This window comes from Aphelocoma coerulescens, chromosome 24 (assembly GCF_041296385.1).
Source record: "Aphelocoma coerulescens isolate FSJ_1873_10779 chromosome 24, UR_Acoe_1.0, whole genome shotgun sequence".
NCBI lineage: Eukaryota > Metazoa > Chordata > Aves > Passeriformes > Corvidae > Aphelocoma > Aphelocoma coerulescens.
In genome coordinates, this window is record NC_091037.1 from 1,276,813 (window position 1) to 1,304,614 (window position 27,802).

A 27,802-nucleotide genomic window follows, 5' to 3' on the forward strand; every position below is an offset into this window, starting at 1 on the left:
CAGAAAAGTGATTGGCGCTGGGCCAGGAAAGTGGGCGATTCAAACGCCTCAGGCACAGAGTTTAACCTCTCGGAGCTTGAACTTTATTAGCCAAGAAACTCTTGCTGGGTCTAAGAGAGGGGGAAGCACGAGGGTAATTTTCGGTCTGGCCTTGCGGGGTAATGGATCCACTGGAGCGGGGTGAGGGGTGGCCACTGGCCAGGTCTCCTGGACTTCGGCTGGAGCTCTGCTTCCATGGCGGCACTGCAGCTCTGAAAGCGGAGAGAGGGAAGGTGACATGGCCAGTGTACCCCAGCCCCTCTCCTCCCGGGACAAGCCCCCCAGAAGTACTTCCCTGAAGCATGAGTACCCCAAAGCATCGCTGCCCAGCACAGGGGAGCTGGAGCCTCCTACCTGCACCTACAGCTCTTCCTCGTTCCCTTGTCTGTGGAGCAAAAAGCAAGGGCAGAACTGTTACACTGGGCAACGTGGCTGAGAGAGAGGGGAACACGGGCTGAACTGCGGCCCTGCCAGCTGGCAGGACTGGAACAGGCAGGAGAAAACAGCCTGAAAACAGCGCAATACCCACCTCCTCTTCTTCCTCCCTCCGCAGTGGAACCGCTGGCCTGGGGGTGAGAGGAGCGACTGAGGCTGAGCCTCCCCCAGCCCCATCACACCCCCCCACAGCCCTGGCACTGCCCAGCCACAGGCTTCTGCTCAAGCTGTCCCATGAGTGCAAATGCTGCTGGTTTTCATGGTTTTCTCCCTAAAATTAGTGGGAGCCATCCTTGCAGCAGCTGTGACACCACGGCCACCCCTCACGGCGCAGTGCCAGTACGGAGCAGTGCCAGGGCACCCAGGCAGGGTCACAGGGTGCCCTGCACACTCAGCACTGTGTCACTCTGGGAGGTGCCGAGGTCCGAGGGCTCTGGGAACGCTGGTTCCTCTCTCTGGAAATGTCAGAGTTTTCTCTGCTATTTTTAATGAGTGACCTTCCCTCTGAAGCCTTGGCGCTGGCAGGGAAACACTAAATATTTACGTGGTCTCCCTCCCAACTCGCTCTCTGCTGGGAGTGTGCCTGGATGGAAAGTTCCCAGGCAGCCCCGGGGGCAGGCTGTGCCCACCTCTGGTGCTGTGGGGCGGGGTTGGTTTCCCCCAGCCCCCTCCCGGCCAGAGCAGGGGGCCGAGCGGAGCAGGGAGCGGAGCCGAAGGGTGTCCAGCCCACCCGGGCACTTACTGAGGATTATGAGGAGCCCGATCACAAAAGCCACGACGGCGAAGATCAGCCCCCCGTTGCGGATGGTGTCATAGTCTGAGGAGGAGGAGAGCCAGGAGGTGTCAGGCCAGCCCGAGCGTGGGGCTGAGCCCGCAGCGCAGAGCCCGTGGCAGAGTGGCAGGGGCTCGACCCCTGCCCGCAGCCCCCAGGCTGCCCGGGGACACACTCACCGTAGCTGAACCTGTCCGCGCCCTGCTCGGGCACTTGCTCTGGAAAAGAGGAGAAACTCCAGTGAGAGCCACATCCTCACAATGTGGAGGTGGGAGAGACCAGGAATGAGGAATGCAAGTGAGAGAGCTGCGACTTCCTTGGCACGCAGCTGAGCCAGGAAACTCCAGGGTCCCACCCCAGGGACTTTAATGTCCATGGCAAATTCACGGGATGCACTTGCAGGCTGCGTTTGCAGGATGCTCGGGAGCCTTTGAGCTCCAGGTGAAGCTGCAGCCAGGGAGCCGGCAGTGCCACTGCCTGCAGGACTCCATCCATGGCTCTGCTCCCGCAGTGCACAGGGCTCAACAACCCCTCAGGCTCACACCTCACACCAGATGCACCCCAACAACCCCCCTCCACGCCAGCGAGCTCGTCACTGTGTCAGCCACCTTACCTGACTGCACATCCCCCTGCTGGGAGCAGCTTGGAAGGAGAAGTCACCCCAAGAAGCCAAACACCAGCTGGCACCGATGTACCACAGGGCTGTGGAGCTCTGAGGATGCATCCCCACGTCTCCCCACCCCAAATCCTCATCGAGAGCTTCCCCCGTGGTGGGAGGGACCAGCCCTTCTCCTCGCATGGAGATGTCCCCGTGGAGGTGTCTGTCCTTACCGTCACCCATGGCCTCGGCGTGTCGTCCGGCGGGCGCCTCGCTCTGCGAGTGGGCACCCACGGGAACGCGCATTAATTGGGAGACAAACCTCATTAAACATTAATGGCCTCGGTGTAATGTTTATCGCAGTCACGAGGGGAGGCACAGGGCTCCCGCCCGCCTTTAGGAAAGAGGGAGGGGAGGGAAGGGCAGAGGCAGCACCCACCGTGCCAGCCGGTGCGGAGGGCTGGGCACCCCGAGCTGCGTGTCCTTGTCCCAGCCCGCCCTCCCCTTCCCATTGTCAGCCCTGCCGGGCTTCACCTCCTGCGGCGGTGACGAGCCGAGGGATGGGCTCAAACACAGGCTGTGACTGCCTTTTCCTGGAGAGGAGCGGCCAGCACGCCCCGTCCTCCCAGCCTGGCACCGAGGGTGTCCCTCGGCCGGGTCAGCACCTCCGTGCCAGCACCGAGCCATCCCGGGGCCCGGCAGCACCCCGGCACGGCGATGTCCGTGGCGCATCCCTGCCGGCAGTGGGCACCGGGATGCTGCGCCCCTCTCCGGGCGGTGCCAGCCCCGGGCCCGGCGGGGCCAGACGCCAGGAGGGCTGTACAATCCAGTTTGCTCTAATCTCGCCATCAGCGAGCGGCAGTCACGCGCCCAAGCCGATTAACGCCGGCGAGGCCGGGGGAGAGCCGGCCCCGAGGGACGCTCCCCTTGGCAGGGCTGAGGAGCACAGACACCCGGAGCCCGCGGCAGCCCGGCTCCGGGGCCACGGGGTGCAGCCAAGCCCCAAGAGGGTGCTGCGTGGGGCCGTCACAGTGGCACTGCTGTCACCGCTGTCACTGGTGCCCTGGCAGCGCTCAGCAGCCGCCGGACCGGCGCGCCAGCAGCCCGACACAGCGGCTCCCAAAAAGCCGAGGGACAAAAGTGTCCGTGGCCGCGCCCCCGCGCTCCCTTCCCGCGGGCTCTGGCCCTTGGTGAGCTGCAGAAGGGAGCAGGAGGGGGCTCGGCCGGCACAAAGCCCGGCTGTGCTGCCCAGGGCGCTGCCCCTGCTCCCCTGGCCCCAGCCAAGCCACAATGGGATGGCGTGGGAAGCTGCCAGGCTGCCCTAGGAACGCCACGGCCCTCGAGACAACGCAGGCAGGCACCGATAGAAACGATATTTTATTCCTTTCCCCTTAGGTCACAGCACAGAACACACCAGCCCTCCAGCACAGCAGCACACTCGCCTATTTAAAAGGAGACACAATAGCTCAGTTTATTTTACAACAGTCAGGGTTTGGCCATTTCACACACCACAGGGAGCTCTTTGTTTCGTGGTTACACCGACGGCACACTACGGACAGCACGGGCACTCCGACGGGACACACACCGTGACACGCGGGGGCCGGGCCGGGGGTCTGCTCTGCCCGGGAGCTCTCTGCGACAGCCAGGATGGAGGGAAGGGACACAACATGAGAGACACGGTCCCTCTGCCGGGCACAGATGGGACAGAGCTTCCCGGTGCCACCAAGTGATGCCAAGCACACAGGGATACAGCCCACGCTGGCAGCAGGGCCACCACAGTGGGATGGACACAGCAGAACCCCTCTCAAAGCCATCCTGGAGGACAAGACCCCCTTCCCAGGGTGGGGATGGCACCCTGAGGTGTTTCAGTGCAGCCCTGGGGACCCCCACTCCTGCCCCCATCCGAGCTGGCAGTCCCCAGCCCCAGCCAAGCTTTTGCCTGCCCAAGCCTTTGAGGAAGGGCCAAAAATCACAGGCTTGCCTCTGACCCATGAGAGGACACAGGGTGACGATGGCCTCTGGGCTCAGCACGCTGTCACAGTGCAAGCTCAGGAGTGCAAAAGCCCCGAGAATCGCTCAGTGCCACTTGCTGCTGCTCTGTGGGGAGAAGGGACAGCTGGCACCAGGGGTGACACGGAACCACCACGGGACAACACACAGCACTGACATGGGTGGCACAGGGAGCGATAAAGTGTCAGGAGGGGCAGGGAGCACCAGGAGGAAATGCTGCTGCCCCTTCCCTGCCGGAGACAAGCACGGACAGGATCTCTGCTTCTCTTTAGCCCTCAGACTGTGTCACCCACCCAGCTCTGGCTCGCGGGCAGGAGCTGGTTTGTGCTGGTTAGCGGGGTCACCGCTGTGCTGCCGCCCTCCTCCACAGTGTCACCGTGCTGGGGACCTCACGCGCTTCTCTGCCACCACGGCCTTGCCTCACACTCAGAGCAGCGTCCCACAGGTTTAACCAGGGACAGAACCGGGGAGTGCCAAGCAGGAGAGGCAGGAGAGCTCCCTTCAGCCTTGAATCCAGCACCCCAGTGACCCCAGCAAGGGGGGCTGAGCCATGGGATGTCCCTGCCTGACTCACCCCCCACCATGGCTGTTTTTAGGCTGGGGCGTGCAGGGGGTTATTGCTGAAATGGGGACAGGTGGCCCTGAAATGGCTGGGCAGGTCCCCAGAGCACTGCAGGTCCCCAAGCCCTGTCCAAAGCCAGTGGGGCTGTGCTGATGGCACTGGGCAGGGAACGGGGGTCCCTGCCCCGCAGCCCACATTCCCTGTTCCCAGGCTTGGAGGGCAGCCCAAAGGGCAGCACCTGCCAGTCCTACAGAGCCCGAATCACACGCACAGCACGAGAAAGGTGAAGAGAAAGTCACGATTACAACATCAGCAACAACTAGCCCTAGAGGTAATGATCATCTCACAGCAACATTACACACCACGGGAGGCAGCGAGGACGGTGAGCAGAGTTTAGTCGGGTTAGGAAACAGAGAACCGGTGCTGGAACGCAGAGGGGGACACAGACACGGCAGCTCCGCGTCTCCTGAGAGGGACCTGCTGCTGGGGTTTCAGTTTCCTCGCAGGCCGCGGGCATCTGCGCTCCGAGCGTCCGTCCTCGGGTCTCTGGGTCTGCCTGGGGAGCAGAGCAGTGGGTCAGGCTTTCCCCACACAGGGATTGTACCCCAGCAGCACCTACTGCCAGCACGGGCTCCAGCCTTCCCCCTCTCCAAACCAGGGCACGGGCCAGGAGGTGGGGGAGCTCAGAGCGAAATGCCCCGAGGGACTCACACCCAGCTCTCTGAACATCCTAAAGCCAAAGCCACTCCGGGCTGCAGGAGCACAAGAAAAGGAAATGCAACAAAAGGGAAAATCCAGACAGGTGCTTCCTTTTCCTGCTGGGCTGCCTGTGGACGCTCAGGACCTCGCCAGCACTGTGAGTTTCCTTGCTGTGGATCCCATCAGTGCTCACCCCCATCCCAGGGATGCAGAGCTGCCCAGTCCCACGGGTCTGCTCAGCGCCCCGCAGTCACCCCATACATGTCCCCAGCTGTCCCTCCCATCCCGATGCCCCCACCCAGCCTGGCCTGGCACTCACCGCATGGCTCCTGCTCAGTTCTCTGCTTTCTGTGCCGCTGTCGCTGCAGAGGGAAGAGCAGAGGGGTTTGTGGTGCCTGCCCAGCGCTGGGAGGGGGCTGTGGCACGGGGCAGTGGCACAGGGACTGCAGGACAGTGACCTTACCGTTCGAGGTGATCAGGTTCTCCGCCTGAGCCTCCTCGTCCCCTGGAGCCCTGCAAGGAGAGGAGCACGGTGAGGGCAGCTGGCATCTGTGCCCCATCCCAGCATGGGATGCCCAACAGCGTGGTGGGATGGCCAGGAAGGGAGCAGGCAGAGCCCCAAAGGGACACTCAGAGAGTGCAACTGCTCTGCCAGCTGTGGGAGGGAGCCCGGGAGGAGCGGAGCAGAGGAGCTTTCCAAGGGAGACGTTCCCCACCAGGCTGCCCCCACTCACCTGGGCTTCTGCTTGAAACTGCACCTGCACCTCCTGCCTGCAAGGGGAGAGAAACTCCGTGAGCGTGGCCAAAGGGGGAATGGGATGTGGCCTTTCCCAGCGCCCCCCACCACAAGAAGAGCCCCTGCTGTCCCTGTCTGCCAGCCCAGCATCCACCACATCCCAAACTTACTGAGTATGAGGAGAATGCCCACGGTGAACAGGACCACGGCGAACACCAGCCCCCCGATCCTCAGACTCTGATAATCTGGGAAGGAGAGACACAGGGCTCATTCCTGCTGGGTTCAGGGAAGGGGTTGGCTCCTTTGCTCACCCTGGCATGCTCACTCACCGTAGTTAAAGGGATCCTCCTCCTCCTTCTCCTGGGTGGCCACTGGAAATGAGCAGACGAGGGGGTGTGAGGTGAGTGAGCCCCTGGCTGAGCCCTGGCAGCTCCCCACAAACCCTGGGCTCTGGGCTCTCATGGCTGTTGCCCCACACCCAGCTCCAGCCCCATTGGATCCATGTGGAGGCCGTCGCCCAGGGTCCCCCAGCCTTTTCCCGAGCTTTGCGTGGGAAGCACCGGGCACCTACCGTCTGCCACGGCCGCTGGCACCAGCAGGGAGCACAGGAAGATGAGTGCTGCCTCCATGGCTGCTGTGAGAGAGGGGAGAAGAGGGTGTCAGCACCCAGACGCCTCAGGGAGGGCACTGGGACAGAGCCAGGGAGCACAGGGGAACTACAGACAACCCATGGCCGGCTGTGTGGGCAGGCAGGGCCAGCCCATGCTATGGGAGAAGGAGCCAGGCTGGTCCTAGGAAACACCCAGGTTACCTGGTAGCCCAGCAGTTCAAAGGTAGGAGGGGAAGGGTTTGAGCAGCCAGACAGACTTTTTTTGTGGGGTTCTGTGATGTATTTTCGACCATCTCCACTTGGCATAAATCTCAGTGCAGGCTCAAGTTTGCTCTGCAGGCAACGGGGACAACACCTCAACAACTCCACCCTGGGCATCCCTGGCAGCACTGTCCAAACGCTCCTGGGGCTCTGGCAGCCTCCGGGCCGTGCCCATTCCCTGGGGAGCCTGGGCAGTGCCCAGCACCCTCTGGGTGATATTCAACCTAAATCTCCACAGACAAAAAAAAAAAAGAGGCTGGATTTACAGTTACCCTCTTTTGCTAAAACACCCAAGCCTAAATCCCTCTGTCTTTGGGAGAAGTTGGCATAACTTAACCAGTTTGCTGAATATTTCCAGCCTCATAAACTGGGACAGACTCCACTCGCACTTGGGATTATTATTTTTTCAATGTGGTGCGTTTCAATTAAAAACTTTCTCAAGAAGATTTAAGAGACACCACGGAAGAAGAGGCAAGAAGAACAATTTTAGTTTGCTCTTTCCACATCTGCACTTAAAACTTGATTGGTTTAGTGCATCCCAGGGCTCCTCTCAGCACGGCACGGCTCGGCACGGAACAGCACCCGGCCATCAGCCCCCGGCCCGGCCCCTGCTGATGATTTGTCCCAATTAGCACAGCAATTACACCCCCGCAATGAGGCCAGTGGCCCTGGTGGGACCTGAGCTCAAAGACACACTTGCCCTCCGGGCTCCCTGCAGCAGCAAGGAGAGACCATAAATAACCTCGGTGTCCCCTCCCAGTGGAGCCTGGCCCTGTCCCTTCACTGGGAACACCCGGCCGGAGCTCGGACATTTCTGCCCGGGTGTAAGGACGCTGTGGCCGGGCTGTGACGCTCCCTGCCAGCTCGGGCAGCGGGGACATGTCCCCAGTTGCATTTGGGATGGGCACCTTTGCTGCTGGGAGCGACCCGGCACCGCTGCTCTGCCACTGGTGCCCACAACCTGCTGCCAGCACCCCCTCTCCAGCTCCCAGGGGACAGGCAGGGGACAGGGGGGAGCTGCTCCATGTCCTGCCAGCTGGCACAGGGCACTGCAGACCCAGTCGTCTGCTGGCTGCGTGCGGGGGACACCTCGTCCCACGAGGAGAGGGCTTGGCTGATGCGGCTCCTCCGAGGGCGGGGGTGGCAGGCTGGCTGCTGCCTCCCTGTCCCCGCAGCTCCCCGCGCTGCCCCGGGGCTCTGCCCGGTGTCAGCGGTGCCAGGCAGCCTCCCCGTGCCCCGGTGCCGGCCTGGGTGGCCGTACATGGCCGGGGGCACGCAGAGCTGGCCCGGGAGAGGAAAGGGGGGTTATCGGGAGCCCTGCGCGGCTCCGATAGCGCCGGGTGCTACAGAGCTGCTGCAGCTGCTGCGCTGGATTAGTGCCGATAAGGAAGGGGCCCTCGACACAGCAGGAATTCAGCTCGCTGACGGATGCAGATCCCGCCGTGCCGCTGTTCAGCCCCTCCAGAGCCTGACCTGATTCCCAGCCCACGGCCGCTGCCAGCCACGGGGGAGGCAGCTCAGCTGCCCCGGGACACCGAGGTCCCCCCGACCCTGCCGCGGCCTCTTCTCCCAGTGTGTGCTCGATGCTCCCAGGATTGGCACGGGTGGAGCAGGCTCGGCAATGCCCACCGGTGCTGGCCCCAGCAGCGCTTGGCTCCGTGGCCTTTCCCAGTGCTGCCCTTGGGAGCCAGTTCCCACTGCACCGACAGAGGAGGCAGCCCCGGCCCCACCAACATTCCCAGAACCCGCCTTGTTCATCACAACAAGCGGCGTCCCACTGTAGATACAAAAATGCTGCTAGCAAGGATTTTCTTGCGATTTTCTAAGTCCGTGAGAGACTTTTCTCTCTCACAGAAGAGGTGGCAGGGAATGTAAACAACCAAACACCTGCAGCCTTGAAAAGTCTTGTTTATGGTACAGTAGAAAAATATTTTGACAATGGATGTTTTAGGATTTTAGCCAATCACCCCCAAGGGGTGGCTGATCCTTTGTCCAATTAGACTATGAAGAAAAAGTCTATAAAAGGGTTTGTAAAATAATGAAATAAATCAATCTTGCTGCACAATTCCTGCCTGCCGGAGCATCTCCCTATGGCTGTGGGACACGGTGATATACCCTAGGCCTGCGGTAATATCCCACGCTAACTCCCATCCTTCCCTCGCCTTCCACGATTTGCCATTCCGCAGGCGATGTGTTTATCCGAGCACTGGAGGGTTTCACCCCCCTCTGCTGCAGCTGCTGTGCCATTGTGCAGCACGGGGCTGCACCGGAGCGTGCCCAGACCAACCCCCTCGTTTGCTGAGACGCAGATTTCGGGGTAATTACCAGGTCTTAGAAACACACACAAAGAAACCACAGCTGGTGACAAAGTCACTTCGAGCTGCACAAGTCCTTCTCTCACGTTCTTTATCTCTTCACTGCCAAGGCTGCAGAGTCAGTCATTTTACCCCTGAGGGCTCTGTGTGCCCACAAGGCACAGCTCACGGCTCTCGAGCCATGATCAATATCAATCGGCTCCTGTATTTCTCAAGCAAATCACTAATCAGATTTTTGCTGTTTTGCTGCTATTTGCCCACTATTGGAGTATTCCCTGAAGAACACGCTCAGGGAATTTGACATTATTCCCTGCCCGGAGCCCCTCCACGTGGCGCTGGGCCCTGCCCAGCCACACAAGCCGCCTCCAACCCTTCGCACAGCGTTTGGCTTCTCGCACGTAGCGCGGCAGAGTTCACTGCTGGGCCGAGCCAAGCACGCAGCACACATATGTTCTTTGTTTTTCTATCTCAATTCCTAGAATTCACACACTTCCGCGCGCTCGAACTTATCTCTGCACGAGTGAACCGCCAGGATTGGCAGTGTCCCTGCTCCAAAGGCAAACACGGCGTTCTGCAGTGCAAACGAGCCCAGCTCTCCTCCAAGGAAGCATATGCCTTGCAAAGAGCCACAGGTTTTTTGGGTTGCTCCAAGCTGGCCCACCCACTTCTTCCTGAAGCTGAAATAAAGTGAGAAGAGCGAGCACTGCCGAGGGTTTGCCGTTCTCCCTGCTCCTGCCTTCCCTCCTGCTGAATCCAGCTGTGCCTTGGCACAGGAAAGGAGAGGAAATCCAGCAGCTGCCACATCCCACAGCCCAAATCTCCCCCTGTTTTCTCCACATCGGTGACACAAAGTTTGGAGTCACCACCCCGGACACCACAGGCAGTGGCAACGCCTGTGACTTGAACCAAAACATTGGGGTTTTCTGTTAAAACGGCGAGAACTGGCTAAACATGGAGAAAGGCAGAGCGGCACAGGAGTGGAGCAGTGGAGGCCAGAACTCCCCTTCCCTCTCATGCCAGCTCAACCTGCTGCCTTATGAGGGAAACCAGACATTTCCCCCCCATCCCTATCTCCACAGAAGAGCCGGTGGTAGGAGGCAGCAGGAATCTGAGAGGCTCGGGAGGAGGAAGCAGCGACACAGAGTGAGGAAGTACACAGAGTTTGCTGTTTTCTGGGAGGACGTGGATGAGAGCGGGTTCAGGGACTAACCCAGGGCTGCCAGAGGCAGCCAGAGCTGGACCTGCCCCACGGTGAGGGTCTGTTCCCCCTGCCCAGCACAGCCAGTGGTGACACCAGCAAGGGTGACAGTGGCAGGGCCACCCTGGCACCAGGAGCTGGGAGCCACCCGCACCCACGCGAGCCGACCAGATGATTCACCGCCCCGCCGCCGCCCTGCCACGCGCACAGCCAGCATTCCCTCCACGCAGAGCACAGCCGCAGCTCCTCCTCAGCCTCTTCCTCCTGGATCATCCCTCCTCGCCATTCCCATGCCGTGGCTTGGCGTGTGTGCATGCATGGAGCCCTGGCTAGGGAGAGGGGCAGGCAAATCCGGGCAGACAGACCCAGTCTCTCCTGCCTGGCTCAGCTCTCTGCAGCATGGCAAATCCTGCCAGAGTGAGGCAGGTGAATTTGTAACGCTGTTGGATCTCCAAATCCCCTTTTCCTTCCCATTGTTTTGCATAGATCTGCCCTGTCAAGTCTCAGCCATCACAGCGCAATTCCGGGCAGCCTCCGCCTTCCGTCAGGAGTCCTCAGGGCATCTCCTGAAGATCAGACCTAGTTAAAATCTCTGGTTTCTGTGCAAAGCCCCCCAGACCGTGACAGCAGCGCTCCGTTGCCCGCGGCGTTTAAGAGCGTGCATGTGTGAATGGACATTTCCAGCTCTGCATAGATGTGCTCTTCTGCCATTTCACGTCAGCATCAATCTGGCTATTAATGTGCCTGTTGTTGTGCCTCCTGCTTCCAAATGAGAGAGGAGAGGAGATTTCCAGCCCTTGCCATTCCGGTATGGACGGCCCTTCCCAAATCCGGTGCTGATTCAGAGCCTGACTGGATGAGAGACACAAACCTGGCCTTACTATGGTCTAATTGTCTCTTTTGCTGGTTTGGGGTGTCTCTGAGCGCACCATCCCTCACCTGTACCCCAGAATCCCACTTGCCTCCTGCAGGGCTTCTTCCAGCCTCATGGAACTGACCCTAAACCGTCAAGGAACCTCAGCCAAGACTGCCCGGCCATGTGTGGCTCAGCACAGTCCCCAGCCCCCCAATGACACCCCAAGGAGGCAGCCAGGCCAATCCTTCACTGGGGCAAACCTCCAGTGCAAACCCTGCTGCCTGGCCAGGGAACCCAGCCCTGGGCTCGAGCAGGCAGTAAACATCACCACCACCTCCCACCAGGAGTCTGCTGCTCCTGATCCCTCCTTATTTAATTAACAGATAACCAGGTGCTGTAAACCTGACCGTGCACCTGCCTGGACCGTCCCATCCTCCCGCCACACCCTCGTTTGGCCACACACCGGCTGAATGAACCCGGACTCTGCACGAGCACCAGCCACGGGAATCCCACAGGTGAGACACAGGAGAGGTTACCTGGAGGATCCTGGTGGTGAGAGCACCCCAGAGCACCAGAACACGCCGGCAGAGCAGCATGCCACAAGCTGTTTGAGGCTCCCGTGCGTGCTGGGTACCACAGCACTGCCACGCTCCGCCGCACATCACAGCGGACATTTTCTCCCTTCTCTCCTCCGCTGTCACCATCAGCCGCGACCGCCGCGAGCGCGAGGCACACAGCAGTCCCCAGCAGCACGGCTGCTGTCCCCACCTACACTGCCCCACACACGGAGTGATGGGCAGCTGGCACAGCCCCCCAGGTGGGACAGGAGAGGACACCTCCATGCCGCCGGTGCCTGCGGTGCCTTCTCCATGCTCGGGGATGCAACAGCTGCAGAGCTGTGCAGCCTCTTTACACCTTGTAAACACACAGCCTGAAAGGCAAACACGGGGGACAGCTGGGCACAGAGCTGCTGGCTTGCTGTGCCAGGGAGTGTCCTCCACACCTGGCAAAGCCGTGGCTCCCCACCGTGTTTTACCTGGATGGGTACGTGGAGACAAAGCAGATATAATTTCCAGGTGAGCGTGAGCCATGAGGCGCAGGCAGACTCACACCTTGCAGGCACAGGATATTCTCCAGCCGGTCCCAAACGCTCTAACAGGTGGCCCGGCTTGGCAGCCATGGCACTTGGCGCTGGCAGCTCTCCACCTCACTCCGCCTTGGAACCACGGTCCAGTTGTGCATGAGCAGGGATTCTCCGGGTTTGTCTTTGTTTCAAACTGGGAGTAAAACCCCCAGCAAGACTGAAAATCCCAGCAGGACCCAGCAGCATCTTGGAGCACTGTGGGCTTGTCAAAATGGGTGCTCCATTCTAATCCACACACGGCTTTCCCCGAGAGGCTGCTCCTTCACGCTGCTTATTCACATCCACACAAACCACCTGTCACTTTCCCTCCCACAGAAATATCCCTGCAAGATCCAAGTTCCACCACATGGACTCCAAAATCCGTTTCTTTGGAAGCATTAATTACACACCCTGAGAGACATGCTCTTCCCTTCCTCCGTACGCCTTCCCGGGATGAGGCGCTTGGCTGTTTACGCACGGTGTTACTACAATATTGAACAACAGGAGCCAGAGCGCTGCCAAGGGCTGCGGGAGAGGGATCCCCGGCTCCCCGGGATCCCCCCGCTCCGCACAGCCCTGCCAGCCTGGGGAGCACCGGGCGTGCTCCGGGTCTACCCGCAGTGGTCTCGGCTGGGATCGGCCGGGGCATCCTCCCCTGCACGGGGGGCTGGTAACCAGGCAACGGTGGGATAAGGGAAACCGCGATACCCGGCGTTGCCATGGCAGCCGCCGGGGCCGGGATGCGGGCGGGTGGGGGCGCGGGGCGATGCCCCGGGGCAGCGGGGCGGGGTCCCGGCCGCCTCCCCGGCGGGAGCGGGCTGGGGCACGGTACCGCACCCGGGTACCGGGGGGCACGGACCCCCGAGCGGGCACCCGCGAGCCGCGCGCTGCGGGGCGGACCCCGAGACCCCCCAGCCACCCCTTCCCTCCCTTCCTCCCCACCGTTCCCCCGAGACCCCTCGCCGGCCGGACCCACCTGAGCTGGGCAGAGCCGGGCAGAGCCGGGCTGGCCCCGCGGCGCCGGGCGGTGCCGGGGGAGCGGAGCGGAGCGCGGAGCGGGGCTGCCGCACAAAGGGGAGCGGGCGGGCGGGGCGAGGGCGGTGCCTGCGGGGCGGGGGGCGCGGGCAGCGGCGGGGGCGCGGCCAGCACGGCCCGGCCCCCGGCGGCTCCGAGATCCCCCCAGAGGAAGGCACGGGGATGCTCAGGGAAATGGAGCCCCTCAGCTCGTGACACCGCTGGGGGTGTCCAGCCTGAAGAGAAGCTCCAGGGAGAGCTTAGAGCTCCTTCCAGCGCCTGAAGGAGCTCTAAGAGACCTGGGGAGGGACTGAGGGATTGATGGGATTGATGGGATTAGGGAGAATGGCTTCCCACTGCCACAGGGCAGGGTTAGGTGGGATATGGGGAAGAAATTCCTCCCTGTGAGGGTGGTGAGGCCCTGGCCCACGGTGTCCAGAGCAGCTGTGGTTGCCCCATCCCTGGAAGTGTCCGAGGCCGGGTAGGATGGGGCTTGGAACAACCTGGGATAGCGGAAGGTCTGTCAGGGATTTGGAGCTTGAAGATCCCTTCCAAGCCAAACCATTCCGTGATTCTGTGGTTCTACAAAAGTCCTGGTGCCTGCAGGCAGCAGCTGTGAAGGGGAAACGCTCACCTGGCTGTGAAGCCTCCCTTCCCACAGCAGAGCAGGCCTGGACTCTGCCCTGAGCTGTGCTCCGGGCGTGGGGGGAGCGAGGAACAGACTGGGAGCTCCTCTGGGGCCAGCAGAAAGCACACACAGGTGAATTGGCAAACACGGCACAGAGGCTTTGCTGTCCTGCTGCCTCCTGAGGGCTGGGAGAGGGGCTGCCAGGCTGCCAGGCCAGGTGGCCCAATTCACAGGGCTTCAGTCACGGCACTCAGCCAATCTCAGGGGCCACCCAGGTCAGGGTGGGCAGCAGGGCCACTTCCAGCAGGGCCTGGCTCAGTTTCAGGCACACCCAGGACCTGTTACCTGCACTAAATGCCCCAAATCCAGCAGCACTTGGCGGCTGCAGGAAACCAGACCCTTTGGGTGTCACCCAGAGCAGGCCGGGAACCAGCCCATGCTTCAGCCAGCCGGGGCAAAACGCTGTCTGGCAGAAGGGCCGGACAAAAAGCCCTGTGAAAAGCACTGAAAGCCCAGTCACAGAGCTTTGTGGCAAGCCCAGTTCATCCCCATCAGACAGCCAGACGTGTTGGGAGGGGCAAGACTGGGAGGGAGATCCATGTTCAGTCCAGGATGTCAGATGGGAGCAGGGTGCTGGGGGCACTGCCAGGCAGTAGCTGAGGCCCATGGGCACCACTCTCTCCCTGGCCAGACTGGCACACCTCTGTCTGCCTGGCTCCTGCTGCTGCCCTGCAGAGCCATTTCTTCTTGGAAAAACACCTCAGCAATGCTGTCACCACCGAGCTGGCTCATCCCCTATTAACTCCAACGCATCTGAGATAGAAATCAGGCAGTGATGGCACCATTCCACAGCCATTTCCCCGCTTCCAGTAAAACATAAAAAGAAAATAAACCAGCACTGGCATTTCAAGGCAATTATTCAAAGGGTCAAGAGATACAGACCAGCACCGAGGAGCTGGAAAACATCAAGTCCCTCTAATACAGAGGGATAACAGGATAAGGCTGTCAGTTACCCTGCAGAGAGGGAGGCAGGGATCAAGCCATTATAATCAAATTTTGGGTTTCTCTGACCTTATCTGCTCCTCAGCTGTCATTATCCACAGCACACAGTAAAACATTCAGGTGTGACCGTGCCCTGGGGGCTGCAGAGAGCACGGTGGGGCTCTGCAGAACCCTCAGCACAGATCCCCTATGCAGCAGCAGCCAGGACACAGCTGGATGTGGCTGGGTGTGCTCCACGCTCTCCTTCCCTTGGTTCTGTACTTACAAATTCCCAAGGAGCTGCCCAAAGTGAGTAGAATCAAAAAAATTAGCAGCAATTATTTTTTTTCCTGTATGAAGTCAGGTGAAATAGAGACCCCAATGTGATTGTGGGAAGGGAAGAGGAAAAGCAGTTCCAGCAGTTGCTCGTGGTAAACATCTGCTCCCCAGAGCTGTGCTGCTGGAGAGGCTGTACCGAGCTCCAGCTTCTTTCTGGAGAAATTGTGCCAAAAGTAATGTGGAGGCCAGGCAGGAGATGCTGATTTCTGCTAACAAAGGGGCTGGGCTGATCTCCTCAGCTATCTGAGTGAACAGGAGCACTGCCAGGGGAACAGTGAACAGCAGCTCCAGCAGGGCATGATTTCATCTGAGCCCGTGTCCCTTACCCTGGAGCAGGTGTCTCCTCCCCAGACTTGCTCTCCAGAATTTTCCCCTCCAATTTTAAGGTCTCTCCCTGTAATGCCATGCTTGGAAATTACCTGTCCAGTGGCAAAGCAGCCCTCAGCCCCGCCAGGGACACGGGAGAATGGAGCAGTGACAAAAGCTGCGTGTGGCCGTAAGGCTCCGTTTACCCCAATAACATCATTTTCCATCAGGTCCAAGTCATTCCTTGTGCCCTGAGCTCCTGCAGGAGCGGGGATCGAGCAGTGGCTGCACTGAAGCTCCTGCACTGCCCCGTGGAGCACAGCTCGAGCTGAACTCCAGCGACTCCGTGCCAAGTGATGATGTTACTGACCATGGAAGGGAACCAATCCCCAACTAGAGGAAAAGCATTTTTGCAGAGAAACATCATCACTGAAACCCTATAAACAAATCTGTTTTGACACAGCAGAACAAAGAGCTATAAAAGGAGAGATCGGGAAAACCACCGCTAATGGGCGGTAATTCACGTGGTGCCCGCCAGGCTGTATTTTTGTAATTTGCATCCCTTTGGGACGCTGGCCTATGATTTCCAGAGCACAGGGGAACATGGGAACAGCCCGGCCAGATGTGGGGCCACGCTCGGCACCCCTTGTCTCGGAAGATGCTCTGGAGCAGGACATTGAGCGAGCAAAGGGCTCCACAGGTGACGGCCTGGGCTGTCCCAGGAGCTCCTCGGGGCTGGGCTGGTACCCACCACAGCTCTGCTCCCCCGGGGGATGGACAGTGCTCCAGGAGTGGAAATAGAGCGGTGTCCAAGGTGTCTGCCTCAGCTGCACAGCATTTGGGGTCAGCACGACAGCCGTGGCCAGGCGGCTTCACAGGAAAATAATCACTCCTAATCTGCTTAGAAAAGTTCATCCCTTGGGAAAACACAGCATACCTACCCGTGGGCCTGGGGGGAGACACTGCTGGATGGCAGGTTTAGAAGAAATAAATTAAATTTGTATTAGGGGCTGAAAGCGTTTCTCTGCTGTGAGAGACTTTCAGAAGAGCAATAAGCCCTGAGGAGGTGAAATCCACAGCAGAGGAGAAGGTCCCACATGTGCTGAAATGTTACCATTACTGGTCCCAGAACACAGCTCCAGCAAGATCAGCCCTTACTGGGTTCCAATTTTTGGCTTATTCCTTCTCAAGAGATCAATTTCTCCAGTAATAAACCAGTACAAGCTGCTGCTCTGCTCCGACTTATCCACAGAAACCCCCAGATCCCAGAGAGCCTCTGCACAACCTAAGCTGGGTCTGTGGCTGAATTTCCACTTTAACCAGACCAAAACAAAACAGGGAAATCAGGCAGGGCCCCATCTCTTTCTCAAGATCAGCTGCTTCTGTTTATGGAAAATTGTGTTGCCGTCACGGCTGCACACGCGGGGCAGTCCCTGCAGCCTGTCCAGCCTCGGTGTGCAGGGAGCGGGAGCCCGCTGCTCCTCCCTGGAATTCAGCAGGGGTGCCCAGGCCCTTTTCCCAGGTTATGAAGTGGGAACAGTCCCCTGGGCCCTGCACACTCCGTTCTTCACAGGCAGCTCCTGCATCCGTGGGAGGTTTCTGGGCTGCTGCTCTGAAAAGGGATTTGAGGTCAGGCTGACTTGGTGCTTCCCAAAAGGCACCGACTCCTTTTGTTTCAGTTCAGGTCTGGGGCAGCCACCCAGTACTGCTCCAAATCCATGAGAAGTGAAGCAAAACCAGGAATTCACCCACCCCTTCCCATCAGCAGGGAGGTGGCAGCCCCAGTCCCAGGGAGAGGCAGGTGCTTTCTGCACACCCAGAACCAGACCAGACCTGCTGTCCCAAAATCCCAAACCACAGCAGCCCATACCCTTTTCCAGGGGAAGTGGTCAGTGCTGGGAACCCAGGGGATGTTCCCAGTACCTGAGCAACCTAAACCATTCCTTTTCTCCCAGCCACGAGCAGTAATGCAGAGGGTGAAGGGCAGAGAGGGCTACTCCATTACATGCCCCACGTGCCTACTCCCCAGGGATCTTTGGTACCTTGGCACATCATTGCTTCCTTCCCAGCCCATCCCAAAGATCCATCTCCACGTGGAGCACTACCAAAACATTTATTAGAAGAGTGCAGGGTGGCCAGGCCCCACAGGACATCCCTGCAGCTGACCACGGGGCTGGGGAGGGGAGCAGGCAGCCTCTGCTCACCCTGGAGATCTCCTTGTGTGCCCCAGCATCCACAAGGAGACGCAGGCATTTGTTTCCTCGAGGGAAAGGTGTCCCTGCTCCGGTGTGGGCAGGGAGGGCAGGCTGGCTGTGCCACCCCTGCAGGCAGGAGGCAGCACTCGGGCACCGCAGAGCTCACAGCAGGGAGATCCAGGGCTGGCTCACCCTGGGCACTGCCCGGGAGGGTGATTGCTCTGCACCGCACTCCGGTGTGGCCTTTGGCTGCCGCTGGCTTCTGTCACACCTCGCACAGCCGCCCCCAGGGTGCAGAGCGGCCCCACACCGCTGCCAAACCCTCCCCGCAGCAGACTGAGAGTGGCTGCGGTCCTGGGAGGGAGCGCCGGCTCAGAGCAGAGCCACGGCATGGAAAAACAAACAAACAGGCATTTCTCTCGCGGGGAGGGACGCACTTCCTAAATCCCTCCGCAAACACGAGAGCCCCTCCCAGAGGGTGGAATATCTGCACCTCGGGGCTCCCCTTCGGGACAAAGCTGCCAGCGTGGCCCCGGAGGCGTGGGCAGTGTGGACACAGCTGACACACCGTGCACCCTAAGGTGGCACAGCTGTGACGTGGCAAAAGGAGAGAGTTCCCTCTCCACGGGCACTGCTGGCAGCCCCTCGCCCACTGAGTGTGCCCTGGCAGGAAGCACTCGCACACCCTGTCCAGACAGGTCTATTTACAGGAGAAGAGCCACAGACACGGGGCGAGGAGGTGTCCCCCAGCCAGCACGGCCAGCCGCTGGCATGGGCTGTGTCCCCCCAGGCCTGGCTTGGTGCCGTGCCCAGCTGCCACCATGTCACCCTGGCACCAGGCGAGGGCAGGGTCACTTTGCAGGTGCTGTTTTCAGAGTTCGGTGGCAGCCACAGGTCCCTGGCTGCACAGACAGTCCAGAGAGAGGTGGGGGACTGGCTGGTGGCATCGTGTCCTGGCCACAGCTCAGGGCAGTGGCCCGTGCCAGCTGGAAAGGCACAGCCCAGGCAAGTGTCCATCCCGCTCTTAGTCGTTCTCACTCTGCAAGGGACAGAGAGGAGAGCGGGGTGAGGTGCCAGGGGCTGGGCTGGGGGTACAGCCCCTCTGCAAGGCCACCCTGCCCAGGCACAGCCCTGCCACCTCACCTCCATTTTACTGTATATCCAGCTGAGGAGCTTTGTCACCCGGGTGTACACTCCGGGCTTGTTCTTCTGGCCACATCCTGTTCCCCAGCTTGTCACCCCGGCCACATACCAGCGGCCGTCGTCCTCGCAGACCAGGGGCCCTCCGCTGTCACCCTGGCTCAGAGGGGCAGAGCAGTGAGGAAGGGAGATGGGAGACGCCCCTCTGTGGGCACCCCAAACCGGGCAGCTCTCCCCTGGTGAGCCCCCAGCTCACCTGGCAGGCGTCCTTCCCTCCCTGCAGGTACCCGGCGCACATCATCCGGGGGGTCAGGTAGCCCTCGTACACCTTGTCGCTGTTGCAGATCTTGTAGTCAATCAGCTTCACCTCGGCCTCCCGCAGCTTCGGGGATGTGTTATCTGCAAGGCAGGAAGAGCTGTGGGGCAGGAGGGGCCTCGTCATCCCCCCACCGCCCCCGGCCCCCTCTCAGCAGCAGGGAGGAAGCGGGTGTTTCTCACAGGGCTTGTTTCTCCAAAGCCTCGCAGCTGGGAGGGCAAACCCGAGGGTTCTCCCTGCGGGAAAGCCCTCGAGGGCCGCAGCAGGGCTGTGCTCGTGGGCAGGAGCTGCCTGCGGGGAGCCGGAGTCCTCCCTCACCTTCATTCTCCCTGGTCTTCCCGAAGCCGGTGATGAAGCAGGACCGGCCGGTCTGGAATCGCTGGCCGTACATGGGCAGGCAGGCGGGGCGGACCTGGGCTGCGGGGACACGGGATGGGAGCCGGGCGGGGAGGGACGGGTGAGTCACCCGGCACAGAAATCGTCGCAGCCCCGCAGCCAGGGAGGAGCGTGAGGCGCAGGAAAGGCTCCCCTCTCTGCCCACCCCAGCAGGGTCTCCCCGGCCCCATGTGGGGCTGGTGGCACAGCCGAGCCCACGGCTGTGTGGGCCAGACCTTTTCTGGCCACGGGACAAGCGAGGTGGCCACAGCAGGGTTGGATGCTCCAGCTGGCAGCAGCCCCACGCACCCCATGGTTCCAAGGTGACCCGAGCGGCCTCTCGCTCCTCCCCTGTCCCCCAAATGCCACCCCAGGCAAGCCCAGGTGAGCTGTGAGGCCTCACCCGAGAGCAGCAGTGGCCTGGAGAGCTTCATGAGGGCAATGTCGTAGTCATCATGGTCGTCGCTGTAGTTGGAATTGATGATGACCTGGGACACAGGGGTGCCCTCCATGGGCTGCTTCAGGTCCGACACCCCTCCGTACACCTTCCAGTCATCCAGGATCTTCATGCTGTTCCTGGCAGGGTGAGATGGGGCAGAAGGGAGTGAGACCCGGGGCGTGGGACTGGGCTGGGTGCCTGGGCTGGCAGCGGCACTCACATGAAGAAGCAATGGGCAGCGGTGAGCACCCACTGAGCGTCGATGATGGTGCCACCACAGATGTGGATGGAGCCGTACTGCACGCTGACCTGCCAGGGCCATTTGTTCACAGACGTCTCCTTCCCCCCGATGATCCGGCCAGAAATCCTCTGCCCACAGGCTGGAGGGGAGAGCAGGGCTGGGAGAAAGGCTCGGAGGGAAGGGCAGCATGGAGGGGGACACACACACAACATCCCCACCACCCATGGGCACCACACCTGTAGGGCCCGTGGGGACCAGGGTATGCAATATTCGTTTTCTATCACCCAGAAAATTTGCTGGAAAACGCCCCATTTGCTTAACCCTGTGCAGAGAAGGGGGAAAAGTGCTCCCAGGCCTGTGAAAAGGGGGCCCACCCCCATCCATGTCCCAGCCAGCTCCTTACTTGTGCATCGCAGGGAGACATACTTTCCTGTGAGACACTGGGAGCTGCAGGAGAGAGGAGGGAGACCCAGCCTCAGCCCCATTCCTGCGGCACCAGGGCAGGGGCAGGGCAGGAGGCAACCCTGGTACCTGTTGAGGCTCTGCTGGATGGTCTCTCTCTCATCAGTCACCGTGAGGCTCTTGCCAGAGACGTGCAGGGGGATGTACTCGGTCTGTGATGCACTGGGAGGGGAGAGGACAGGCAGTGAGGGTCCCCCCATCCAGGCACTGACCACTTTGTCCCTGCACTATGGCCAGAGCAGTGCTGGACATGCCACCTTCCAGCGGGAAAACACAACGCCGGGGAAACAGAACAGCAGACCCTGCACTCAGGCAGGGCAGGGGCCTGGCAGGGCCCTGGCACCCAAGCAGAACAACCTATCCTCCAGGAATTACTTCTGAAATCCCAGCTGCCGGCAGGTTTTCCTGGAGAAGGACTCGTCCCAGTCACTGCTGCACACCGGCAGCCACTGGCTCTCGGTGCTGGAGTAGACGTGGAGCAAGGACTCCTCGGATGAGAAGCGCACTGTGGGATGGAGTGGGAGGGTCAGGGGTGCCCAGCGCCCCAGGGCTCCCCTCATTCCCACCATCCCAGCTCCCGGTGCCTCACCACAGCCCAGCTCGTCGCTCCTCTGGGAGCAGTCGACGACGCCATCGCAGCGCACGGCGCTGTCCTTGCAGCTCTCTGCTGGTTCCTTGTACACGATGCCCGTCTGCGACCGCCAGAACATGACTGGAAGCAGGAGAACGCCACGCTGAGGCCAGGGCTGGCCGTGGGTGAGAGGCTGTGACCCACCTGGGTGGGCATCCGAAGGCGTGCCAGGCATAGAAACATTCCCAGTCACCAGGCGTGAGGTGTATTTGAGGCAAGAGTGAACTGGACACAGGGCTGGGGGAGGACTGGCCACCCCGAGCACCCCTCTGTGCTGCCCAGCTGCTGCAAGCCCCTCTCCCTTCACCCACACAAAATGCATTCAGCCTGTGAGAGCTTCAAGCCCACCGGCTGGAAAGTGGCAGCTGGATGTCACCAGGGTTTCCCGGTGTTGTGCCTGTTCTGCCTACGGACAATGATTTGCCTTGGGGACAATGATTTGCACTGTGGGTGCTGCTGGGGTGCCCTGCCGCCCACCAGAGTAAGCCCAGCAGAAGGAAAGCACACTGCAGAGCCCCAGGCCCCCCAGATACTGCCATCAGCCCAGGCAGCAGATCCCTTTTCTGCCTCCCCAGCTCCCGTCTCTCCACCAGATGTCAGGAACACCCAGGGAAAGGGACAAGCACATCTCTCCCTCTGGGCCAGGGGTTCCCTTTGGCACCTCCCAGTGTGGGTATTCCCAGACTCTGCTAACGCCCAGCCCCTCTGAGGTGCCCTCCAGGAGCCAGAGCCACCCCGGGCTGGGACCCCACTCACACAGCAGGATGAGGGCGATGAGCAGCACGATGAGGATGGAGACGCAGAAGATGAGCGCAAGCCGCCGCTGGCTCATGCAAGGAGTTCTGAACATGGAGGATCCTGGCAGCAGGGCAGAGGCAGGGTCAGGGGGGGTAGCTGCCACCCCAGGGCACCTCAGACCCTGCTGCCCACCTCTGGGCTGTGGGAGAGCAGGGCCATGCACACCCAACCTGCCCTGTGGTCACTGTCCTCTCCCTTGTCCCCTCACACCCTTAGGGAAACACCAGCCCGGCTCTTGGTGTCATCCCTGCCTCCCTCCATCCCGCCCCATCCTGGGTGGGACCAGGGCCAGGACCCACCCCGTGCCCCATCCTTACGTGTGCTCTCACAGGCCGAGCAGGGGCTCGGGGCCGGGCCGGACTCAGGGCTGTAGGGTTTGAAGCTGATGCCCAGGACGTTCTCTCGAGGCTGCGGAGGTCGGGCACCGAAGATGCTGCTGACCGTGGAGACATGGAGGAGGCTGGGGGGGACACTGCTGGGCGAGGCAGTGGTCTGTGGGCAGAGGGGACTGTCACCAGCAGCGACTGCTGCCCACCAGAGAGTCCCCCAGCTGCCACCCCGCCAGCTGTGAAGGTAAAAGCAACACAGAGACGGAGCTGAGCCCCCCTGGCACCACAACGAGCCTGCTCCTCACAGTACCACGAGCCTCACGGAGAGTCACCACCCCAGTGCTTCTCTCTGTACCAGAACCTGAACCATAGCCCACCCAGGGTGGCCAAAAACCTCCTTGTCACACGGCTTTTCCCCTTCAGGGGGCTGAACTTCCCAAAGCCATCACTGTGTGCCGAGCAATCAGCCGGGCATTTGGCATTGTGACAGTCACGCCGTGGCCCAGTTCCACGGGGCCAGTGCCCCAATTTATGCATCTATCCTTAATTAGCCATTTGAAAAATACACTGCAATTTCCAGCTGTCATTTAGTAACACTTAATAATCAGTGTTTTCCAAGCCCTGAAACGTCCTGCACCCTGGAATGCTGCTCTGCAGTTGTGTCACTCCCGACCCATGAATTCCCAAAAGAATATGTATCTGTTTCCTTTCCTCAAAATACACTCTCCAAATGCTCCTTCAGTGACAGAAACCAGAGCATCTCATTTTCCTTCAGAAAGAACCTGTGAACAAATCCCCAAATAAATGCTGCTTCCTCCACCTTTTGTAGGATGGATGGGGCTTGGAGCAACCTGGTCCAGTGGAAGATGTCCCTGCTCAGGGCACGGGGCTGGAACTGGGTGAGCTTTAAGTCCCTTCCAACACAAACCATGCTGGGATTCTGTAACAGCTCTTCTGAAGGGGAACCCAGGGAGAAGTGGAGCCACCACCCCACAGGGACAACTTACCAGCCAGAGATGGGCTCTAACACATCCCTCTGGGAGCCTGTCTCTGATTTTCGGCCCTGCACTGCTAGAGATCACCTTCCCCACGAGCAGAAATCATCCCTTTCCCTGCTAAGCCAGCGAGGAGCACTGGGGCTGGAGCACAGCTCTGGAACGGGCAGGACGGGGACATGGGCACAGCGGGGGCACTGCTGGGAGCCCCCCTCGCCCTTCCAGCTGGGTTTTCTCTCCCCTCGTGTTTCCTGCCGGGAACCGGGAGCCCTAATGAGCAGGTCGTGAGGCTGCTCGTGCTTTGTGCTTTGTCAGTTCGGCTGTGCCCTCCCTTGCGATGCGCTGGTGGAACTTCCTGGGCATTATCTGTGACTCACGGCCCGGCGTGGCCACGCGTCCCGCGCAGGGTCCGAGCGCAGCCCAGCGCCGGCCGCACACCGGGGACACGCCTGCCCTGCTCGGGCTGTGCCTGCCGAGCTCAGCCCCGCACAGCCGGCGGCCACAGCACCCCGGGCTCCGGGAGCGGCCGGGCCACCCGCCCTGGCCAGCAGCGGGGTGTGCGGGGCCAGCCCCCGGCACAAACCTCCTCCCACCCCCGCGGGCCCTTGGCACAGGCACCGCTAATGTCCCCCGGCCATGGGGAGCCACCTCCCCGCTCGTGTGGAGCTCCTCGGGCTCCTGTGCACGGGGAGGAGCAGAGAGAGGCACCTTCCGGAGCAGAGGCACTTTCTGTTTCACTGCATCAGCCCCACTCTCACCCCTCCCCCGCCAGACAGCAGGAGCAAGCCTGGATCTGCTGCAGGTTTCCCTACACCCGGATTTCCCAGCAGTGCCGCAGCCTCGCCTTCTCCCAGAGGTGCAAGGGAGCTCAGGAGAGCCCCTCAGTTTTCTCCGCGGGGCTGGGAGGGCTGGAGGGTGCCCTGCAGTGCCCTCCCCTGATGAGCCTGAGCAGCCACAACACTGATGGGATTTCAGTTCTCACGCGCCCACATTGTGGGGCATCCCTGGCTACCCTCAGTGCCCACTGTCGGTGACAGGTCCTGAGCAAAGCGATGGGGGGATGCCAGAAACCCTTCTGGGGAAAAGAATTTCTCCTGCCTACGTCTAAGTGAGGTTTTTGTAAATGTCCTTTTACCCTGGCATTTGTGTGCCTGTCATCTTCACACATCTGATATTTCACGTCTCACCCTGCAGCAGCTGTAACCCTTTGCTTATCAGGCCACCAGAAGTGCAATCTTCCAAAAGGGAAACCTCTCCATCACACTCAGGAAACACAGCCCAGCTTCCCCAGGGAGCCAGCAAGGCTGGATGCCACAGCACTCCCACCTCCAGTGTGCAAATATATCAAATTAACACTGAAATATGCCGTAGGTCAGACTGCTCTGAGCACTCCTCAGCAGGAAGCAAACGCTCTTTCAGTGAACTTTCAGCTACTTACTTCCTTAAAAGTCTAAAGAATTTTGTGGGCCTGCCAAAGAAGGTAACAGAGCTCTTGCCACGGGCTCCAGGTAAGCAGTTTAGGGCCACTGCAGCAGAGAAAGCAGCGGTGGTTTTGCAGAGATGTTTCTGTTGAGGAGAGTGTGTGACCCCGGTGAGCGAGTGACGGCTCCTGCCCACAAACCTTTACTCATCCTTCGCTGGCTTTTGAGTAAAAGTCAGAGGCAGAGCCGAGCTCAGATCACACGCGTGGCTGTGGTTTGAGCCCATTCCCCGACAGCCTCTGCCAATGCTCCACCAGCCATGGGAGTGATCTGTGCCAGAGGCAGCTGTGGGGAGGGGGGCACAGCCAGGCCCTGTTTGTGGCACAGATGGCTTTCACAGGACAGCCAGGAGGGACACTGGGGACACTCGGGGACACCTGGCCAGCTTTGCTCACCTTGCAGACACTGCCTGTCTGCAACACGAGCCCTTTGCTAAACCTGTCAGGAGTGCAAACATCACCTTCACTCCCTCTCCCTGCTCCGAGGCTCAGAGCAGAGCTGGGCAAGGCACCCAAGTCAAAGACAGCAGCACTGAGGTGCCTGCTCCCTTTGCACCATGAGCTGCCACCTGCACTGACCTGCAGCTCTGCACCCTGACATGGAGCAGCAGAGGACAATCACCAGGGGAACGGCAATCCAGGCTGGCTGGAGGCTCAGGATCCAGGGAAACCAGCCAGCAGTCACCCGCAGTTTCAGAGTGGGAGGGAAAGCGGAAGCCAGGGAACACCTGGGTGTTGCAACCAGACCCAGGCCCCACCGTGTGGGCCCTGGCTTAGATAAACTGGAAGGAGCTGCCTCAGATCATCCTCTCCAGCTGAGCTCGGCCGCCCACCCTTGCCATGGCTCCAGCTGCTCACAGCCCCGTGTCCAGGCTGGGAACTCCTTCACCTGGTTGTGAAGCGCCGATTGTGTGCGCAGAGCAGCTCGGCCAGCACACAACGGAGACATTGTCCTCGCTGGGGACAAAGCCGTCCCCAGCCTGTGAGAGCCCCTGGGTGACACTGTCCTGCTCGAGTGCCACTGCTGAGAGGGGCCTCCCTGGGAGGGGACAGACCCAGCCCCAGAACAGGACGAGAGGACACTGCCAAGACCCCGATACACACAGCAAAGGGAAATCCCAAAGCCGGTCAGGGTCACTTTGCAAGTGCAGGTGACCAACGGCCGATTGAGCCAGCCCGATGTGGCCAGGGACAGGTCACCCTATGCCAGTGTGAGCACCCTTCGAGCACAGATCCCAAAATGTTCCAGGGGCTGAGTAACCGCTGCTCACCTCACTCCACCGAGGGGCAAACAGAGGCCTGGAAAGACGAAGCAACTCTGCTGCAGTTGCAGAGCCAAGGGTGGCTCCTGGCACTCCTGATGGCCCATTTAACCCGAGTGACAATGCCAAGGTGGCCCAGGGGGGTTGTCCAGTATTGGGCAATTGTCTCTGTATGTGGGCATCCCAGTTCCTGCCCCACTGTCACCAATATGCAGTGATGCCACCCTGCTTTGGGGCCACCCTGAGCCCACTTGGCATCTCCTCAGACCCAGCCAACATCCAGCATGACCCCGCTGTGCCCCTGCTCCTGGCTGGCACCCCCACGCCAAAGGGCAGGAAGAGGACAGTGTTAGAGCTGGCCCTGCCTCCCCTGGAGCCCCCTCCACCCCGTCCCCACCGCCTTTGTTCCAAGTGTCGCTGGCACAGCCAGCGCTGCTCGGCACGGTAATTACTCGCTGCCTCGCCCGGTGCCCAGCCGGGATGGATGTTTTCCTCATGACAGGATGCTCAGCAAAGCCCCACATCCAGGGCTGAGCAGATCCCAGTCAGCCCAGCCCAAAAAGGGCACAGGGAAAACTGCCTGGAGAGGGGGAGCAGCAGGGCCGTGCCCACCAGTGCAGTGCTGCTGGAAAGTGCCGGAGGGCTCAGGAACGTGCCAAGCTGCACCAGATCCCTCTGACAGCACCAACTGGTTCCCTCAGTTCACAACTCCAGCGTGGCAAAGTACCCGAGAGCCTCGACACCTCTGCCAGCACGGGGCCTGGCACCAGGGATGCTGCTGGCTGCCCTCCCTCCGTGTGCCAAGGGGTGCCGGAGGCAGCAGCTCCCCAGGCAGCTCCCACAGCTCCTTCTCCCTCCGGCTGCTGTGAAGGAACACCCCGGAGAGCAGGAGGGAGAGACCGGTCCTTCCAGCAAACCCCGAGGGGAGCGTGTCCATCGAGCCCCGGAGCGCCCCGCGCCCCCAGGCCGGGAGCCGCCCGCACTTACCGGGGAGGTTTTGCCGTCCATGGGCCGGGATCGGGGCTGGGCTGGGCTCAGAGCTCCGGCACGGCCATGCCAGCAGCGCGGTGCCGAGCAGAGCCGGCTCCGCGGGGCCGGGGCAGGAGGTGTTTGGCGAGCGGGCTCGTACGTCAGTGCCAGGAGCAAACCAGTCGGACCTGCCGCCCGGCTCCAGCGCCGCCGGTTTCCCAACTGCTCCAGGCGCAGCCTGCAAAACACCTGCCCCGTGCCGGCCGGCCCAGGGATGCGGGGCAGGGGCAGCGGGGCCTTGGGAATCCGGGAGCAGGTGAGACCTGGCCCCAGGGCACAGCAGCATCCTGAGGTTCCCCGCTGCTCTCCTGGCTGCCCAAGCCCCCCTTCCTCCCCTCTGTGCCCACCACTCACTCACTCAGAGCTCTCCTGCCCTGCCAAGCACAGAGGAGGGGATGCACAGCCTTGCCCAACCCCAGGAAAAGCTTTCAGGTGTGACCCAGAAGTCAAGAATTCCCTGTTCCAAGGGAAATGAAATGCCATTTCCCCCTAGTTTCTCTAGAGGCCTTTTCACTCCTCCACTAATGGAGCGATGCTTCTTCCAGGAGCCAGCAGCAGCCCCTGCCTCCCCTGCAGGCACAGCCTGGGGGTTGCTCTGCTTGACCAAGAACCCAGGCAGAAACAGGTG

At 60.9% G+C, this 27,802-nt stretch overlaps 3 protein-coding genes across 7 annotated transcripts in view; all 3 read right to left on the minus strand.

Annotated features, from left to right (window-relative positions):
- Positions 1-60: 60 nt before the first annotated feature.
- Positions 61-2,171, minus strand: FXYD2 (FXYD domain containing ion transport regulator 2). The gene is made up of 6 exons (XM_068994718.1): positions 2,078-2,171; positions 1,426-1,464; positions 1,217-1,291; positions 569-605; positions 394-424; positions 61-251 (listed from the first exon to the last, which is right to left on the minus strand). Exons 1-5 carry the CDS (start codon positions 2,169-2,171, stop codon positions 400-402), a joined length of 270 nt encoding a protein of 89 aa, XP_068850819.1. The 3' UTR covers positions 61-251; positions 394-399.
- Positions 2,172-3,208: 1,037 nt separating this feature from the next.
- The window catches only part of FXYD6 (FXYD domain containing ion transport regulator 6), a 30,294-nt gene continuing 5,700 nt past the window's right edge, over positions 3,209-27,802 (minus strand). The window contains exons 1-8 of one of the 4 annotated variants that reach the window (XM_068994715.1): positions 13,191-13,297; positions 6,423-6,482; positions 6,181-6,222; positions 6,022-6,096; positions 5,850-5,886; positions 5,579-5,628; positions 5,435-5,477; positions 3,209-4,972 (exon numbers count right to left, since the gene is read on the minus strand). In XM_068994715.1, the coding sequence (XP_068850816.1) occupies positions 5,449-5,477; positions 5,579-5,628; positions 5,850-5,886; positions 6,022-6,096; positions 6,181-6,222; positions 6,423-6,480 (291 nt within the window). In that variant the 5' untranslated portion in view covers positions 6,481-6,482; positions 13,191-13,297 and the 3' untranslated portion in view covers positions 3,209-4,972; positions 5,435-5,448. Of the gene's footprint in view, positions 4,973-5,434; positions 5,478-5,578; positions 5,629-5,849; positions 5,887-6,021; positions 6,097-6,180; positions 6,223-6,422; positions 6,486-13,190; positions 13,298-27,802 lie in introns of those variants that run through there. The other 3 variants (XM_068994717.1, XM_068994714.1, XM_068994716.1) reach the window with 3 other exon arrangements.
- On the minus strand, positions 17,611-27,207 carry TMPRSS13 (transmembrane serine protease 13). Of its 2 annotated transcripts, XM_068994707.1 has the most exons (13): positions 27,133-27,207; positions 22,397-22,571; positions 22,038-22,139; positions 21,240-21,362; positions 21,026-21,155; positions 20,720-20,812; positions 20,592-20,635; positions 20,168-20,327; positions 19,912-20,084; positions 19,452-19,550; positions 19,074-19,216; positions 18,821-18,973; positions 17,611-18,716 (listed from the first exon to the last, which is right to left on the minus strand). In XM_068994707.1, the coding sequence occupies exons 1-13, from the start codon at positions 27,151-27,153 to the stop codon at positions 18,702-18,704; spliced, it is 1,431 nt and encodes a 476-aa protein (XP_068850808.1). In that variant the 5' UTR covers positions 27,154-27,207; the 3' UTR covers positions 17,611-18,701. The 2 variants fall into 2 exon arrangements, with proteins under 2 accessions (XP_068850808.1, XP_068850809.1); XM_068994708.1 differs by lacking the exons at positions 17,611-18,716; positions 18,821-18,973 and having other exon boundaries at positions 19,085-19,233.